At 34.3% G+C, this 20,207-nt stretch overlaps 2 protein-coding genes across 5 annotated transcripts in view; both read right to left on the minus strand.

Moving 5' to 3' along the window:
• Nucleotides 1–1,424: 1,424 nt before the first annotated feature.
• On the minus strand, nt 1,425–2,360 carry LOC129956747 (uncharacterized). The gene has a single exon (XM_056068686.1). The coding sequence runs from the start codon at nt 2,358–2,360 to the stop codon at nt 1,425–1,427; it is 936 nt and encodes a 311-aa protein (XP_055924661.1).
• A 1,990-nt stretch (nt 2,361–4,350) lies between these two features.
• Nucleotides 4,351–20,207, minus strand: part of LOC129956454 (pyruvate kinase PKM-like) — a 181,701-nt gene continuing 165,844 nt past the window's right edge. The window contains exons 9-11 of one of the 4 annotated variants that reach the window (XM_056068335.1): nt 11,607–11,926; nt 9,035–9,153; nt 4,351–4,682 (exon numbers count right to left, since the gene is read on the minus strand). In XM_056068335.1, the coding sequence (XP_055924310.1) occupies nt 4,513–4,682; nt 9,035–9,153; nt 11,607–11,926 (609 nt within the window). In that variant the 3' untranslated portion in view covers nt 4,351–4,512. The remainder of the gene's footprint in view (nt 4,683–9,034; nt 9,154–11,606; nt 11,927–20,207) is intronic. The other 3 variants (XM_056068337.1, XM_056068338.1, XM_056068339.1) reach the window with 3 other exon arrangements.

The raw sequence follows: 20,207 nt of genomic DNA on the forward strand, positions 1-20,207 counted from the left end.
TGCAATTTAAATTCCGAGTTATATGGAAAGGATTTTCGAGTAGAAAAACACAACTTTTTCTGTTGTGCGCGATTCTTAATTTCTACAAATGAAGGCTTGTATGAATCATCAGAAGAAACCTGTGCAAATGCATGTCCAAGAGCATTGGCGACATCTAATGGGAAAGATACACTTCCATTTTCTGCCTCCAGAACAGGAATAGAAAACTCTTTGTAAATACCATTAGCTGCTTTAACCTTCTTCCAGAGTAGTTTCGAAGAAGTAAAGCCTGTGATGGAAGAGATGAAATTAATCCAAGATTCTCTCAGGGTTTTTCTACGGATACGACAAGCATTAGATCTAGCACGTTTAAAAGCAATTAAATTATCTGTTGTGGGGTATCTCCTGAAGATATTCCACCGCTTTTTTTGTTCGCGGTGACTGTCGCTGCAAGCTTCGTTCCACCACGGTCTCGGGAATTTCCTCGGACGTGGGGAGCTTTTGGGAATGGTATTGTTCGCAGCATCAATTAAGCAGTCAACTACATTTTGTACTGCCTCTGTAATATCAGTCGTTCTGACCATATTCTCCGAAATTACTGCCAGGTGCATGAAAGCAGTCCAGTCTGCCCGCTTGAATAGGAAACGTGGGGGACAAGAAGTCACTCCACCTCTATCAGCATAAGAGACCATTAAGGGGAAGTGATCACTATCATAGAGATCACTTTTAACCATAAAATTGAGTAACGGAAAGAGATCGGGAGAACAAATAGCCAGATCCAGACTGTGAAATGTACGTGTGGGTTCGTGGAAATAGGTTTTCTCGTCATTATTGAGCAGACAGAGAGAGTTATCAGTGATAAACTGTTCAATCTGTCGCCCACGAGAATTTGTGCTTTCCGAACCCCACAAAGTACTATGAGCATTAAAATCGCCAAGAAGCAAGAACGGCTTGGGTAGTTGGTCCACTAAACTATTAAGTTCATGTTGGTTGATGACAGTGTGTGGCGGCAAATAAATGCTGCAAACTGTGACAAGGGTTCGTATATGGACTTGAACAGCCACAGCTTGTAGAGAGGTGTGTAAATTTAAATGAGAGCTCGGGTACAGGTTGGACGTTAAGATTCAAACACCACCGGAAGTATTATTTCCAGTATTAGCATCTTTCCGAGCACAGTTGTAGCCACGGATTTTCACAGCAATGTCATGTTTCAGGAATGTTTCTTGAAAAGCAAAACAAGTAGGATGGAGCCGATTAATAATATGCTTGATGCCAAGAACTTTGGACCGAAGACCACGACAGTTCCAGGGGATGAAAGTTCCCATCAAGTAACAGAAGTATCGAGTTTATTATGGCCAGTGTTATCAAGAGTTGGCGAAACATCGCAACTCATTTGTAATTCATCCTCCTCGTCAGACGGATGGAGGGAAATGGAATCGGGACTTTTAGGTGTGCCAAAAATGGACGTTACTTTTCGTCGCAAGTCCCAAAGCGACGGAATTTTGTGCTGTAGATTTTTTTAACTTTGATCTTAAATCTTTTGGCGAGAGTCCCCGTTTTGAAAGTCTTAGCTTAAGTGATTTTTGCGAATTAGAGTTTGATTTAGATCGAAATGGTTTGTTAGTTTCAGGTGTACTGGATGCTGTATTTTCTACCTCAGAATCGGAAGATTTTTCAATAGTTGTGGTTTGGGGGTTTTTTACACAATTTGTACATTTACAGTTGACACAGAAAGGTGTTTTTGCAACGGTAGCATAACTCACACCAGGTTTGGGTGTTTGAGCTAATACTTTTTTTCTTGCTTCAGGATACGAAATGGATTCTTTAAATTTAATGGAGGTTATTTGTTTTTCTACTTTCCAGCGTTCGCAGACTCGAGAAAACGATGCATGACAGCCTCCACAGTTCACGCATTTTTCGGGGGTGTTACACTGTTCACTATCGTGGTCTTTTCCTGCACAGCGGGCGCATGTTAGAGTCCCGCGGCAATTAATCTTCGAATGGCTGAAACGCTGGCATTTAAAACATATCAAGGGGTTTGGGATGTACTGTCGGACCGGTAGTTTAATGTATCCAGCATATATGAATTCTGGGATTGTTGGTCTATGAAATGTAAGGATATAATGCTTTGTGGGAAGGAGTTGTTCATCCCGCCTAATGGAAATTTGGCGTACGTGAGTCACTCCTTGGGATTTCAATTCCGCAGTGATTTCTTCAAGGGGGACATTGAACAATTCACCACATGTTATTACACCCTTGGAAAAATTTAAAGATGTGTGAGAGGCAGCGGTTACAGGGATGTGAGCTATAGCTTTCATTTTCATTACTTGCTGTGCTTGCTTTTTCGTAGAAACTTCGATCAGCAAGTCACCAGAACGCATTTTTGTATTGCAGCGACTTCACCAATTGTTGCAGTGATTGCTTTCTGCACTAGAAAAGGTGATACAGAATTAAAATTTTCGTTTTTATCACTGATTCGTTTAAGTATAAAATAACGGTCAAAATGTGGAAGGTTGGTAATGAGATTAGGTATTTTGCGATGCCCACTGAAGGGAGATTTTTGGGAGGAGCCCATGTGATATTGATAAAAATTCAGGTCCGATGGCACCGCCCACCACGGAGCCCAACAAGAGAAGGCAGCCACCGGCTCTGGCCATTCCCAGACTCGGCGCTTACCCTAGCGCTAGCCGAAACCTATACGCTCGGAGTTACCCCCGGGGACAGTGACCACCCTTAGCGCCAAGCCCAAGGAGTAACCCCTTCGCTTGATCCCTAGCAAACTAACCACTCAGGTGGCTAGCGACCAGCCGATTGATGCACAGGGGACCACAGTACACCACCCGTCTGTCAAATGGGTTGCCACGCACGGCCAACACGTGGGGTTTTCGCTGTCCATGAGAAGCAAGAAGCAAACAGAGCGGCGGCAGCTTCTCATGGAGAGCTCCCTCGCTTGCCGTCGAGGGAAGGAAAAACACAGCAGATAGCAGAAGGCGTAGGGGAGTGGAAACGTAAAGGGAGTAAAGATCCCTGGGTACCTCGGAATTGGGACACCCGTACTCACCTATAGTAGGTGAGCCCCGGAGGGGCAGCAAAATGGGTGTTTCATTGCTGACATTATGTATGATCACCGATTGAAATTGACAGAGGTTGCTGAGTTTCTTGGTAAGTCCGAAGAATGAACATATCATATTTTAACGGATAATTTGGGTACGAGAGAGTTGTCAGCAAGATGGGTGTTGGATTGCTGACATTATGTATGATCGCCGATTGAAATTGACAGAGGTTGCTGAGTTTCTTGGTAAGTCCGAAGAATGAACATATCATATTTTAACGGATAATTTGGGTACGGGAGAGTTGTCAGCCAAATGGGTGCCGGATTGCTGACATTGCATCAAAAACTTTAGCTCATGATGGTATCTGGACAATGTTTGAAATTGTACAATTCAAGTCCAACTATGTTTTTGCGGCGTTTCTCTACTGTGAATGAAACATGGTTCCATCGCTATACTCCAGAGCCCAAGCATGCAATTTTGAACAAAAAAAATTGCAAATTGATTTTGCAAAATAATTTTATACTGATTTATTTAATGAAATCATAATTTTTCCTTGAGTTTCGTCTTCTTAAGATCACAAAGTAGAATAATTTATTTGAGCTACATCCAAATTTTACCACTGTTCTAAAAATTATATAGATTTTACTGATTATTGTCGCATGTACAAAACGCTGTTTTGCCAAGATTGAAAGTAATAAAAAATATTTAAAATCTAGCATTTATCAAGAATGATTATTTCACTCATTTTATCTATTAAATCTGAATAAGTTTTTTTAAATAAAATAAATTTTGATGAAATTGCTGCATTGAAAAGAGGTAGTCGACTCTCCATGACCGAATGGTCATAGCGCTTGTTTCTTAATCAAGAGATCGTAAGCTTGAATCCCGCTGGAGACAATGCGATTCACAGTCTGTGTAAATATTGAATTCCTTGAATTTATGTTTCTCTTTATTTTATGTTCCAGAAAATTCTGGACATTTCTTTAGTTTACCAGAGAAGTGTTCTGGACTTTTCTTACTGTCTCCAGAAAAGTATTCTGGAACTTTCCCTGCTAGTATAAAGGCAGAAGATCTGTCAGTCACTGTATTCTGAATTCAGAGTTGAGTTAATAAATTGGTTTAGCTCTACTGCTTGTGTGTGTCATTGAGTTCCATACTAAAGTACCTACGTTACAATATTACCAACAAATTCAGGAGAAATAAAATATGTAAGAAAATAAATCAGAAATCATATAATGTAACTTTATTCCAATAAGTCGCCAATAGAAAAATACATTATATAAGTTGAAAAACCATTAATTTTGTTATTTGATTTATTAATTCATTAATATAAAAGACTGAAAAATGTACTTGAAAAATTATTTATTTTTCATTTTCTTATATCCTTTATAGTTTTCAAACATTCTTAAAATTCAATTTGTAAAAATGTTATTGATAAATTTATAAGGATACGATAAACAACTCATAACAAAATAATAAATCACTCAATCTTATGAAAGCAAACTGAATTGGTTGTATCCGGACCATGACGAGATCCAGAGACTATCAGAACAGTTTGACCCTTCTTGAGAATGTTCTGTTTTTTACTGCATTCTATAGAGTACTTGATTTGTTCATCTTTATCCTCCTTCCAGTTGGATAGTTTTTCAGCTAAAAAAAATGTATAATCAAAATTCCGTAACGTTGTATTTATAACATGCTTGCTCCTAATAAATATCAAATATTATTTAATATCAAAGTTTCCAAGCACAGAAATATCCAATAAAATAAAATAATAATAATAAAAATGGAAGCATCACGCTCAAAAATTTCTTCGTATCCTAAAATTTATGTTCCTTATTAAAAAACAAAACTCATGTACCCGCAATAACCGAAGACTTTTGGTAAGTTACTTCCTAATATAAAAAGTAAATATTTTTATCACTTATAGCTTGCCAATAAATGATATAAAATATGAAGTCAGTTTGAATAAATTATATTACAGAAATTCATTACCTAATTTTAACATTGATTCTAGCTGCTGTACTTTAGAAATGCAAGGCACACAAAATATTCTTCAAATAAAAAATTCCTATATATCTGGTTACCTTTTCTTGACCATTTTCTATCCAACTTGCTATTAATCCTCAACAAGCTACCAACCAGACTGACATAAAAGGGGCCAAAAGTAGACCATGTCATCTAATGGGTCATCATGCACGAGAATTACACAGGTTTTCTGGTTGTCCATTAAAGAATCAAGCTGCGCAGCGATAGCTTCTCAGAAAGAGATCTTCGGTTTACATCGAGAGATGAATGCGAAAATTCAAAGCAAAAGGAGAAGGGGAGGGCGTACATACGGAAAGCAGGATTCATGGGTATCTCGAGAACAGATACTCGCCTAAAGAAAGTGAGGAGATTCATGCGATAAACTTGAATTACTTCCTTCCAAGATTTCTCCTCTTTCGAATGGAGTTGAATTGTTTTCGTGTTGCTTCTAGTTTAGTTGCAATGTGCTGTTATAAACTGAAGTGAGGAAAACTGGAAGGGGAAAATGATACTTGGTTACCTTCGAACTGACAAAAAGAAGATGGGCCACTGAGAATATTTTCTACGTAAACAACTAAACTCTACCCAATGAGACGTCGAAACTATCTTGTGCACTAGAATATCTTCCCCTTCTAACATATTCTGAGGAATATAATATCATTAAATATTTATGATTTACCTTTCCCCATTTATCTAATATTTATTATTAAAAGTCCTCTTCAAACGAATCTGTGAATACCGTAAGCTATCATTTCACATATGTAACTTAAAGTCCAAAATCGAAGGAGATTTCATTCCCTTATTATACAGGGTGGTCATAAAAATAACTTTCCTTGTTCGGCGGCATCTACTTTTAAAACTAACGAAAGAAATGAAACCACATTTCATATACATTCTGTGGAAGGCATGGAAAGATAAATTGAGCAAGAAAAAAAAAGTTAGCTCCAAAAGTTGCCGATAGGAAAAATATTGGCACTGCTGTCACGAGCGAGCACGGAAATTTGCATATCGAGAGGGATTATGTAAAATTCCAAGTGAATTATGATTTGACAGTAGCGCCTCGCATTCTTTGTAAAAATAGAAGAGCAAATGACCTGCTAGTAATTCGTTCCTGCTTGTTGATGAGGTCTTGACTGTTAATATGGGCTCTATCTTATCTCAGCGTGTTTAACTGGTAAAAGTGTTCATCATTAGACAATATAAAGCCGTGGCTGCTCTTAACTAACCTTCAAACCATTCTAACCTTTAATGTCTACTGTAGCACCGAAAGCAAAGATAAAAAAAATTCCAAGAAACTAGCTTGCTGGAACTTAGAGCCAGCAGAGGACGAAAAGCAGTATCAGATGATGCAGTAACAGATGTTGCCACAGCAGTGTTCGACAATACAGGGACTAGCAATTATCCAAGCGCTCGTGCAATTGCTCACCAAACCGATATGCCCTCTGCCACAGTATGGAAAATATTATGCAAAATGCTCCTTTCTATGCGTATAAGATCAGTCATGTGCAAGCATTACATATCACATTTGTTGAAAACCGCTTCATTTACGTTTTAATGTTTCTTGTCCGAATAGAGGTTAACTGAATGTCTTGGAAAATATTACGCGGAGATGAGGCTCATTTTTATTTCAATGGGTCTGTCAATACTCAGAACTGCTGTATTTGGGCATGTAAACCTTCCACAGTGATCCAAGAATTGCCATCGCATTCCCCAAAGGTCACCAATGTGGCGTGGTTTCAAGGACAATTTCATAGTCGGACCATACTTTTTTGAAAATCTCACGCAAACAGGTCCTATTATCCACACCATTAATGGTGAAAAATATGGACAAACGCTGAAAACTTGTCATTCTGCAACTGCAGTTAACAATGCTTGGACTCAATAATTTTCATGCAAGATGGATCACGGCCTTGTATTCATCATTCAGAACAGAGCCTTTTACGATAGCATTTCAGTACCGAGATGTTTAGTCAATATTTTCACACGGAATGGCCGCACGGTTTCTTGGACTACACCCCAAGTGACTTTTGGCTGTGGGGGGCACCTGAAATCCGTAGTGTAAGCTGGTGGAGCTCCAAACCTGCATGTCTTGAAATAGAACATAATTTGAGCTGTTATGAACATCGAAAATGACATTTTATATGCAACAATAGAGAACTTCATACACCGTACACAGGAAAGGCCAGTAATTGAAAATATTACGTGGCATCTAGAGGATTCTAAAGTTAATGTATAAAAGATTATTTTCTGTAAGTTTCATGAATTCATTCATAATTGCACTCCCAAAGCGCCAGTATTTCCCCTATCGGCAAATTTTGGTACTTTTTTTGCAGAATGTATTTTCCTAAGACTTCTACAGTCTGGGTATGAGATCTGGATGATTGATTCATTTTAACTGCAGATGCTGCCAAATAGTGAGTTATTTTATAGCCACCCTATATTTTTGTAAATTGTTTTTTATTTAAGAAACTGAAGGATCCTTTATAAGATTTGTCTTATCTCACGTATTAAGCTAGTATTAAGGCAGCGAAATGAAATAGGAAAAAAATTCTAAAGAAAGCAATCAACATGCAGATTATGCGCCTTACGCAAATTGAATCATGTATTTTCTTATTTTGCCCACTTGAAAGAAAAACCTTAAATTTGATTCAAACTTTTTTCGCACGTAATAGGACTGCGATAAAAAAATAATTAAATTCTTTGCGTCTCTGCCCTTTAAACCTTTGCTTGAACACAAATAAATTTGCAACTAAGATTCTCTGAATAATTAATTTCCTAAAATATTTGAAATTTCGATGCCCTGGAAGAAAGGTACTCATGACACGTGAAACATTTTTTATTACATCATTGGAGAATCCTATAGAGAATATCATCGCTTATAAGCAATATCACTTACCTCAATTGTGTAAATTAAAAAAAAAATTATAAAATACTTTTTTTGCATGTTGTGTGAGGATGTAATCTAATGTTTAGTAATTTCTTTCCTTTCTAAAATATGGAAAACTGGGATAGGTGATGCTGCATGTTGAGTGATATTTCCAAAGTGTCCATAACGGTACAATATAAAGAGCTATCGACAGAAGCAGAGATTACATTTTGTGTAAAATAAGAACTAGAAATTATAATTTATTCACTAGATGATTTGAATATATAACTTTTCATGCAAAAGTGTTCTAGTTTTTCTTTGAGTAAACATGCTACTGAAGATCTTATTTTGTCAAGTATTTCATTGCTCCTTTGAATAAAGATTCTTTTTTTTAAAACAGTAAAGAAATTAACGAAATACTTTGATTAATAAAAATTAGCATTATATTTGTTAGTTTATGTTTATTGACGCAAAAGTCACATTTGGCCATAAAGCAAAAATAAACATTAAAAGAGTGATAAGTTATTTTTATTTCGAATATATTAAATAATCACCGAAAACTTTTTTATTGTATACCTCGGATAAATTTACATCAATTTTCTAAAATTTCAAATCCGGGTTTTTTTTTAAATACCTAAATCATTTAAAAGAAGGCGAACAAGAGGATTGCCATTTTTTTTTAATGCAAAGATAGTGCAATCTTAATACTTCACCTAGCTTTCAAGCAAATACAATCCACATATATTTAAAAATTGCACGACACATTTTTTTTCGACTTCAACTTTTATAAAAATAGAACGCGAACAATACGGATGTTCAAATAATTTTTTGACAAATAGCATTTGCCTTAAATAAATAAATAATAAAAAAAATTCAGCGGATAGCGAATCAACATAACATAAAAAAGTATTCATGAATGTATTAAACTATAAAAATGTTTAATAAGACATCATAATAGTAATTATAATAAAATATATTCTAAATAAATATTGTTTGAAAGGTTATTTTCTTTATAATTATATAATTTTTTGATTAAACTGCCTTCAGCAAAATATCAAACAACAAAAAATTCTATAATATCTACAAAATTAATATCGTTTTACTTTACCTGTGAAGAGAATTGGTATTATACCTCGGTACATGACAGCTTGTTTCGCTACTGAGCTATCTCGAGTAATAGTAATAATCGGACAACGAGGTCGATATTTAGAAATCACATGAGCGGTTCTAAGAAAACAGAAGTAAAATATTTAAATGGAAACAAATATTATGAAAAGCTTACACTAACAAAATATATAGCTGAAAATACAGCAGAATGTTTTGTAGGGAGGAGTTGCACGTCCCGTCTAACACTTATTTGTCGTGCGTGTGTCACTCCTCGGGTTTTTAATCTCATAGTTATCTCCTCTAAAGGAACTTTAAAAAGCTCCCCGCATGTTATTATTCCTTAATAATATGAATAACTGAGAGATGTGAGTGGACTAACTGTTATTGGTATGGTAGCTAAAGCTTTTAATTTGATGATTTGCTGGGCTTGCTTCTTAGAGCAGACTCGAACTAGCAAATCAACAGAATGCATTTTTTGGGATTTATGACACATCGCCGACAGTAACCGCTATTGCCTTCTGAACAAGAAATGGCGAGACAAAATTAAATGAATTTTTTCCATCTGATACACGTTTTAAATTAAAAAAAAAAGGAATCAAAATTATGAATTACAGTTTTCATTATAGGCTGATGCTCACTAAAGGGAGATTTGGTTTTGAGGCCCATACGCAGCTACCAGCTCTGGCAATTTCTAGCCTCGGCGCTTACCTTAGTGCTGGCAGGAACCTATATTCTCAGAGTTACCCCTGGAGAAAATGACCACCCTTAACGACAAGCCCAAAATTAACCACTTCGCTGGATCCCTAGCAGACTAACCACTCAGGTGGCTAGCGACCAGCCGATTGATGCACAGGGGACCACAGTACACCCCCCGTCTGTCAAATGGGTTGCCACGCACGGCCAACACGTGGGTTTTTGGCTGTCCTTGAGAAGCAAGAAGCAAACAGAGCGGCGACAGCTTCTCATGGAGAGCTCCCTCGCATGCCATCGAGGGAAGGAAGATTGGATTGGATGTGATAATTTCCTGGTGCAAGATCCTTTTCTAGGATATGCTGCACCGAAAACACAGTCAACTTATCGAGTTTCTATTTAGTTCCATAAAATTCATCGTAAAAAAACTGATAAAACAGTAGGTAAAAGTATAACAGTAAATTTAAATTTCACTAAAAATTCCGATTTTCTTCAAGAACGGGAATAAATTTGTGTTGTCTTTCTCCTATAAGAAAAGTCAAGTCAAAATCAGAGGAGTTAAAAAAGTTGATACGGTCTCTGTAAAAATCAGAACACTCAATTAAAATATGGCGTGTAGTCAGTGGAACTTTGCATGAACCGCAGACAGGTGGAGATTCACCAAATAGTAAGTGTCTGTGTGTGATACGTGAATGGCCGATACACAGTCGAGTTAAAATTACATCAAATTTCCTGTTGAAAGATGAAGTCCATGTAGTGATATGGGGTTTTACTTCGTGGAGTTTATTATTCACTTCTTGATTCCAGTCATTTTGCCAAGTCTTCAGCATCCACTTACGTAGTGCGCTCTTGATATCAGCATAATGAAGAGGCTGAGGACGATACGTAGTAGCAAATTTAGTTGCAGTGTCTGCCTGCTCATTACCTGTTATGCCGACATGAGCAGGTATCCATGAAAATAAAATTCTAAAGCCCGAGGGAAGGAAGAGACAAAGCAGACAACAGCAGATTGAGAGGAGGGAATCTGGAAGGCAGACCAGATCACTAGGGAACCTCGGGGTCGGGAAGCCCGTCACACCTAAAGAAGGTGTGTCCCTGAGGGGATGCATGATCCTGCTTCACAGGGAGAGTCTTGGAACTTCAACTGCTGGGATGAATGAGACGACAGAACGACGAAAATTCCTTCAAGTCCTTAGATTTGCTGTGGAAAAATTGCCTACCTTCGGAATTATCGGAAGCTGATGGGAGGTCAAGCAAACCTTGAATGCATCCATTAGTGGTCGTGTTCTATGATGCTTAGTGAGGCGATTAAGCAGCGGAAATCAAATTCTTGCCTCATTGCCGCTTGCCCACAGTGTCCAAGAAAATGAAAACGTTGCTATTTTGGGCCTCACTATCAAAGAACTAAAGAAATCTTGTTGATTGTGTACCTGCTCCCACAATGAACAGAACTTCCATTTCATTTCATGGAAATCATTCACAAGAAATACCATATACTGCAACAATACCACACATACAAGCCGTTTTTTATAACTTCAAGAAACATTTATGCCAATACGTAAGAAATCGAATATGCTTCGTCTCATAGCAAACACATTTCGAAAAACAGTTGAAATGCCAAAAATCAAGTTAAAAATGGAGCTTCGCTGAACTAGAGCATATATTAAACATTTAAAAATAATTTATTTACTTATTTATTTTTATAATTTATTTCGCTTTTTGTGTTAGATCAAGTCAAAATCATAAACTGTGAATGATTGAAATAAAATGTTCAAATTTACAACTTTTCAATTAGGCATGATATCAATGATAATTATAATTAAATTTGAATTAGGATTTTCCTAATAAAGTAATTTACTCTATAGTGTACTTGGATAGTTTACCTGCCAGTGACTGTCAAAACAATGATGGCAGAGGCCCGATGCTTCATAGCGGCAACTACAGCAGCAATGCCGATAGCCGTTGTCTGATCAGTAGGAAGTGGAGTCTCCATAAGCAGATCACTGAAAATATTTCTATGATAAAATGCGGCTTCAGCTTCGCGGCAAATAGAATGCATCACTTTCACAGCAACAACTGGATATTCTCCTTTGGCACTTTCACCTGAAAGCATCACACAATCGGCACCATCTAACACAGCATTGGCAACGTCAGAACTTTCTGCTCTAGTAGGCCTCGGTTTCTTATGCATACTCTCTAGCATCTGATAAGCACAATAATGTTTATCACAAAATCAAGTTACAAAATATTATACATACTTCTGTAAAAGAGATTTCATGCTTTTATATCTTATATATATTTCTTACGAGTTATATATTCTTTTTCTAATCATTCATTCCATAAAAAATTAGTTAATATTTTGAAAACTATCACATTTATCATTTTGTACATGGCCTCCACTCGAAATACGGCCCAATAGCTCATTTTTAAACCTTATCTATTTTCTAAAATGATGGGCATATACATATGAGCATATATTCAGAAAAATGATTTAAATGACGTAGAGGATTGTTTAAATAATTCGAGCAAATAAACGTACAATTGAAAAAACATTAACAAGAAAAATTTTTATACGCTCCTCTTATGAACATTTTATAAAACTTTTTGGTATACTAACATTTTAAACAGAAAAAAGTTACTTTTTTTTGTAATTAATATTTATGGAGCTATGAAACATCAATATCTTTAGTTCAGTCCATTTCAATGATCACTTTTAGAAAGATGGATTATATATTTATTAACACAAAATTATTAGTTTATTAACACAAAAATCAAATTTGGCTATAACGTACCAAATACCAAACAGATGATGGATGTAGAAGCATAAGATAGCAAATAAAATTGTAAAAATTTTAAAACATTTAGCTACTACAATAAACGACAAATTGCTTTATAAAATCCAAAAATCCTTAAAAAAAAACATCTGTTATAATTGCTTAACTATCACGAAATATAATCAAATAGGAATTTTCAGACTTTCTCCAAATACCATCGACAAATTACAAAGAGGATTTATTCAAATTTACCTTGTTACCATAAAAGAATGAAACAAAATCATCACACTAAGAAATAATAATAATATAATGATATTTTAAAAGAATTTAATCCTAATTAATTTTATCATTTTTTAGCCTAATTCAGCCCTTATCAGTTATTCTAAAATATTCTCTTATTTCCTTATCCCATTCCACTTTTTCTTTTTTATTAATTCAATCGATGCTTTGCAAAAATGATTGCGGCAGCAGTTCCCAAGTGCCGAGTGAAGGGATAGAGAAACGCTGATGTAAACAGATTCTTTTAAAGGATCACTCTGTTTCCCTTGTCAAGGTAGACACGTGTGAGAAATTCGTATCAGAATCGACACGTGTCAAAAATCGCTATCGGAATCTCGTGTTACATAAGACCGGGTATAAAATGTTCATCAGTTTTCCATCATTTTTTCTTTTCGCTCTGTGATGTGTGGGTGCTCGTCGCTCCTGCTTATACATAATGCGTGCCTCTCCGGGATGAAATAAAACGAAGTAAAAAAATCGAAAGTCTCTTCACTGTCTTCGAAACTACCTTCGGATTAAAAAAAAATTATATGCTTACATTTAAAGAGTCGACAGGATTTACCTGTGCAAAAATTTCAAAAGAATTAAAATTAAATTCGTGGTAGATGCAAGGGAAATGAATGACGCAATACCTCCTTCCGACACTGATGCTTTTCGCCCTGGTCAGCCGTCGAAGTTTCTTCGATGCCTTCCTTCTTCGGCTACGCAGTTCCACGACGCTGAAATTCTTCGACTCAATTGATATGCCCAACACTGTGCCTCCCGTGATCTGCGGCATCATCCGACTTTTTTGTTCTGCTGCTCAATACACTTGTATTTATGCTCCTTGTCATCATAAAGAAGTTCTAGCTCATATGTGCCAAATTGAATCATCCAGATCACTTATGTGTTATATTATCTCCACAATATAGTAATCGCTCGCTTTACTCACCAGTGGTCTACAGTTCCAGTTCAGTGCTCAAAATTTCCATTTGTGATTTCTTAAAAAAGTGATTAGTGTTTACTGGCTCAATGGGCGAAAATCAAGATTTATGTTGGGTGTTTTTCTTTCCTCTTGATTTTCATAGTTAAATTTTAGAATTATTGCAAATTGCTTTATAGTATTATTTAAAATATTGACTTTTTAGTTTTCTATCAAGTCTATTTTTTAATATTTTATGTATAAATTAATAACGTTTTTTTATGTGAAAAATACTTTAATGTTGTTAAGATCTGGAAAACTGACTGACCAAGATAAAACAAATGTGTCTAACCCTCAAAATTCAGAAAATAAAATTGATAAAGAAGAAAATTATCTAATAGAACCCTCGATAATTCCTTTTGATCCCGAAAATAGGATGAAAATGGATTTATGGTTGGGATATTTCAATAAAATATGCCGAGAAAGTAACAAAACTGACTTGTGGAAAATTAAAAATATTGCTAAATTTCTTAAAGGTTCAGCTTTAACCCATATAAATAGTTGCTTAAATATTAATAATTTTGATGATTAATGTTGTGTATTAACTGAACAGTTTATTCATCCCAATATAGTTAATTTTTCTGACTTTTCATAACTGAAATTTGATTTAAAAAATGCTAAATTAGTTGATTATTTTCATGAAAATTAAATTGTGGCAGACAGTTAGGTCTAAATCCACAACTTGTTTTGGAGGTCTTACTGATGGACTGCCAACTCAACTAAAACAATTGAAAAGCATAAAAGCTCCTTCAGAACTAAATCCAGACAGGAATAATAAAACCCGAATCAGAGCAAGGCAACCAACATCTTTTATACCTAGACATAATTTTAATTATAGATTTCAAAATTCCTTTGTACCTCGAGCTCAAAATAATTTTAGACAGAATTATCCAAATTCAATGAGGCCACGTCCAAATAATTTTAATAACTATGGTCATAATTTGCATTTCCAACAGAGATTACCATCTTCTCCATGTAGAATTTGTACTCAAAAAGGTATTCTAAATGTTTATCATTGGATCTAAGTATGTCCTTTTCATCAATCCCAATTTGTGAGAAATGTTCCAATAACAGCTAATTTGACTTCCCAGTGCACAGAAGTCCCTCTTGGCTGTTCTCAAAATCCCGGAATGAGACAAAATTCTCCTAATGAGGCCCCTGACCAAGCACAGAGACAATTATTAGTGTCCGGACACATCTCAACTTTACCAAGTCTAGCTAACTTGGACAATGTTTATAACCTTCAGACCAATGTAAATATTGTTATTGACACAGGATCCACTCTTTCAATTATATCTGCAGATATTGTGCAAGAATTTAACTTGACAAGAAAGAATGTAAACCTTATTAGAGACAAACAAGCTCATGGAACGTTCCACTTAACCCAAATTTGGGACATTTACTTAAAAATTGGCTAAATAAATAAGAAAATCAAATTACATATTATGGACTATCCTTTACCATATGTCATCTTAGGACTTCCAGATTGTAGTTTATATAAATTAATTATAGATTATGATAAAAATAAAATATTTCAAAATGGAAAAATTATTACCAACTTGCATACCAATAATAATTATATGTCTTTACATATTGTTGAAAATAATAACATTGGTGATAATAAGGTCAAGGTAGAGAATACCTCAGAGGAAATGTTTCCACCTCTGACTGTAAACAAACTATTTGAATCTGTGTTATCTCTGGTTTCAGAATATTCCCATGTGTTTGCAAAAAATAAATATGATGTTGGTAGAATAAGAATGGAAAACCCTAGAACAAATTTAACATCTGATTTACCAGTTTCACAAAGGGCTTATAGAACCTCTGCTACTGATGAAATGGAAATAAATAAGCAAATTAAAAAATTTTTAGATGTAGATTTAACAAAAGAATCTACTAGTAATTATTCCTTCCCTGTAACATTAGCATATAAGAGAGATGATGATGATGTCGACCGGGACTCGAACCCAGGACGCCCAGATCACGAGGAAGACGCGCTACCCCTATGTCAGGACGCCGGCATATAAAAGAGATGAAAATAGAAAATTTTTTCTTTGTATTGATTATCGTAAAATTAATTCTCTTTGTAAATCTGAGGCAGAACCTATACCTAAAGTTTTTTCAACTTTGGATCCTGCATCTGGATATTGGCACATACCCTTGCATGAACAAGATAAACATAAGTTGGCATTTGTAACTACTGAAGATTTATACGAATTTCAGGTATTACCTTTTGGCCTTAAAAACGCATCTGCAATATTTAATAGAACTATTTGTAGAATTTGAAATAAGCATAAATTTTCAAATTTTGCATGCCACTATTTTGATGACATAGTAGTTTTCTTTAACTCATTAGAGGAACACTATGATAATTTAAAAAATATTTTTCAAATGTGTGAAAAAGAAAACATTAAATTAAAATTTTCTAAATGTGTATTTTCTCAAGGTAAAATTTAATTTCTTGGGGTATGAAGTCAAAGAAGGATGCATTTCTCTGATAATCATAATATTTAAACTATTAAAAAAATTACAACCTCCAAAAAATGTTGAACAACTTCAAGGTTTTCTTGGCTATGTAAATGTTTATAATAAGTTTATTGATTCTTATGCTAAAATTAGAGAACCCTAAATAATCTTCTTAAAAAAGATACACCATGGAAATGGACAGAAGACTATCTAAAAGCTTTTGAAATATTAAAAAATAAATAACTAAAATAGTGTTAAAACTATATAACCCTAATTTACCTCTTCATGTTTTTTGTGACGCATCTCAGGTAGCAACTGGAGCTGTTCTAAAACAGCAAGACTGTTCTGGTAAATTACATCCTGTATCCTATCATTCAAGAACTTTACGCCCTTATGAAAAAAATTACTGCATAACTGAGTTGGAATGTTCAGAAATAGTTGATGCTCTTGATAAATTTTATTACAATTTACATGGGAAAAAATTCATAATTCATACTCATCATGCAGTTCTTGTGTGGCTTGAAAATTTAAGTGGAAGATTATTTCGTTGATCATTAAAATTAAGCACGTTTGATTATGAAGTTAAATATTTAAAGGCAACAGGTAATGTTGAAGCTGATATGCTATCAAAGCATCCTACTGCCCAATATCTCTCCAACATTCTGAATATTTTTTGGAATTAGATCAAATATTATCAAAATTTAGACAATTTAGATAATACTAAATATAAAAATATTAATGATGTACTTGTAGTTAAGAAAAATTTGTTTAAAATAGTTGTACCGTTTTCTCTTAGGAGGAAAGTTTTGCAAAATGCTCATGAACAATTTGGGCATCCAGGCACTCAAAAAATGATAAATTTAATTACTCCTCAATATTATTGGCCCCATATTACTCGAAGATATTGTACTATTTGTTAAACATTGTGATGTTTGTCAATTAAAAGAAAAAGTAAAAAAGATGTGGCCTTTTACAGGCTGTGCCCCCCACAGATCGTTCTTTTGAATGTCTTTCTGTCGATACTGTTGGTAGATTTAACTATTACAATTCAACTAAAAAAAATTTCTTCATATAATAATTGATCATGCAATTAGATATGTTTGGGGTTTTCCTCGGAAAAATGAAAATTCTGAAACTTGTATGAATATATTAAAGTAAGTTTTTCAAATTTAGGTACCTTCCAAATTATTAACTGATGGAAATGGGGCTTTTACCTCACCTAAATTCAAACATTTCCTAAGAAATTACAGTGTCAAGCACCTGTTAACATCTTCACAGCATCCAAAAACTAACGAGAAATGTGAAAGAGTTAACCACTCAATAGTAACTAAATTAAGTGTAAGGTCAATTCTTCTTCTACTAAAATTCCTTGGACTTGACTTTTAGAACAAGTAATCAATGAATATAATAAAACACCCCATTTAGTTACAAAATTTCCTCCAGCATATTTGTTATTTGGCACTTTACTTTATCCTCCTTCTTTAACTCCAAATCAATTCTATCCTCCAGTAGAAGAAGCTAGAAAATTAGCTAAAGATAATACAATGAAGTATCATGATAAAAATAAAATAAGATATGATGCTTGATTTATAGATTCTCCATTCAAATCTGGCGATATTGCAATGTGTGAGGAATTTAATTATCCAAATCGTAGAAAATTATCTCCAGTATTTTCAGGTCCATATGAAATAGTAACTATAATTTCAGATGTAAATTCTGAAATAACAAACCAAATGCATTAACAAACAAAGCTACTTATATTGTCTATGTATCAAAATTAAGAACATATTATCCACCAGAAAAATTAAAATTAAGTCATAAATAATAATTTAAAAATCCTTTTAATTTCTCCTGTTTCTTACAAATAAACCTCAACTTAGGTTGGCCCGTTGGTTCCACTCGTAACAGTTAGATTTTTCCTTTTCTTTATGATGATGATGTTGCATAGGCGTCATCACAACATAAATTCAAATATAGCAGTCTTATTGAGATGTGAGTATAGGGTCAACCTCAAAATTAATTTCTATCTCTTTCTATTTTTATCCCGGATATGTTGTTATCCACTTTGGAAACAAATATTCCTGGATGAGAGTAGAAAGAGAATAAGAATTATGTTCCTCCTTCTTGATGCCCTAATTTTAGGTCGTGGAGTTTCACGCTCTGCTGGAACTTAGTGGACAAGGTTTTACTATTCACCACTCATTGGCTAACTAGTGGGTTAAAGTTTTTTTTTTTAAATTACACATTTTATGTCATTTGTTTTGAGCATTAATATTATAATAAGAGCATTTGGAATCTCATAGTTATTATTTTCAGATTCAATTGTTACATACAAAAATCAGAACTATGTTGATATTTTATTATTATATAAGTTCGATTTATTGTTACATTATTTTACATCCGATTTGATCATTTTGGTGAGCCTTCTACTATTAAAGGACACTGTGTCTAAGTATTCTTTAGAGACATTCCTCACCAAATAAAGACAGTCTTACAAACTGAGACAATAGACTGAGTTTCTGCAGAAAATCATTTTTATATTTCATTATTATTGTTTTTGATGTTCTTGAATATTTAAATGTATCTAATATTTTCAGATATCACTTTATCTTTTTTATATTCTGAATAATCTTGTTCAAAATGATTTCTGTATTAATATAAAGGTAAAGAAAACTTAGGTATCACTTGTAATATGCCTTTAAATTTTAGTTTCTTGCTTGAACACCACTGTAAGGTATAGCTGTGTGACGAAGGGCATTTCCACGTCTTGCGGTGGGGGGAAAATTGTAATGATATTTTAAAACTCAATTTAATCCTAATTAATTTTCTCATTTTTTAGCCTAATTCAGCCCATGTCAAAGTCATTCTAAAATATTCTCTTATTTCTTAATCCTATTCCCCTTTTTCTATTTAATTAATTCAATTGAAGCTTTGTAAAAAAGATTGTGTCAGCGGTTTTCAAGTGCCGAGTGAAGGGACAAGAGAATCGCTGATGTAAACAGATTCTTCTAAAGGATCCCTCTGTTTCCCTTGTCAAGATAGACACATGTGAGAAATTCATATCAGAATCGACACGTATCAGAAATCGCTATCGAAATATCGTGTTATATAGGACTAGGTATAAAATGTTCATCAGTTTTCCATCATTTTTTCTTTTCGCTCTGTTTTGTGTGGGTGCTTGTCGCTCCTGCTTATACATATTGCGTGCCTCTCCGGGATGAAATAAAACGAAGTAAAAAAATCGAAAGTCTCTTCACTGTCTTCGAAACTGCCTTCAGATTAAAAAATATATATACATATAGAGCGAGAGAGAGAGAGATTATTCGAAGTTATTGAAGATTTATTCCTTAAAATTGTCATCAAAGGGTAGCAGGCAGAATAAAAAAAAAGAAAAAACTTAAGACCAAATCTTGGAACATTAAAAGATATTGAAAAATGGGTAAAAAATACAAACTCACGTTGGGAAAACGATTTATTGAAGCCTGAGTTACTACAAAACATAGTAAAAAATGAACATAAATTTGATAAATATTGAATAGATGAAATCCTATTCGACATTTACTTATTTCCATACATCTGGAAGTCAAGTCCTACGTTTGTCACCGTAAAATCATGGGTGCCGTGAAGAATATTCAAAACAGAAAGACACTTTTCGTTGTGCTATGATGAATGTAAAATACTTAATATGCATGCTATTTTAATTTCACAAACTTCCTCACAATTACAAGCTAGAAGAGTGGAAAAAAATCATTTACTGAATACATATAATTAAAAATCTGTCCTGTATTTGACACATGCGTTAATTCTTTTTCAGATTTTAACAGATAAAGTGGAACGACAGAGTGTCCGCAAAAACCTAAAGGATACCAATAAAAAATATCAAAATAGAATATGACGCTTACAATTGTTCAGAATATGAATGCTACATATTTAATCTCCATAGCATATTAGTTTTAAAAGCGCTCCTTGGAACCGCATAGTTAACAGAAAAAGAAAAAAAAATT

Source organism: Argiope bruennichi, chromosome 11, assembly GCF_947563725.1.
Source record: "Argiope bruennichi chromosome 11, qqArgBrue1.1, whole genome shotgun sequence".
NCBI classification, from domain to species: Eukaryota; Metazoa; Arthropoda; class Arachnida; order Araneae; family Araneidae; genus Argiope; species Argiope bruennichi.

What these genes read in the sequence shown, in the direction of transcription:
- LOC129956747 (XM_056068686.1), bottom strand. Translation starts at nt 2,360, where the DNA reads ATGCGTTCTGGTGACTTGCTGATCGAAGTTTCTACGAAAAAGCAAGCA.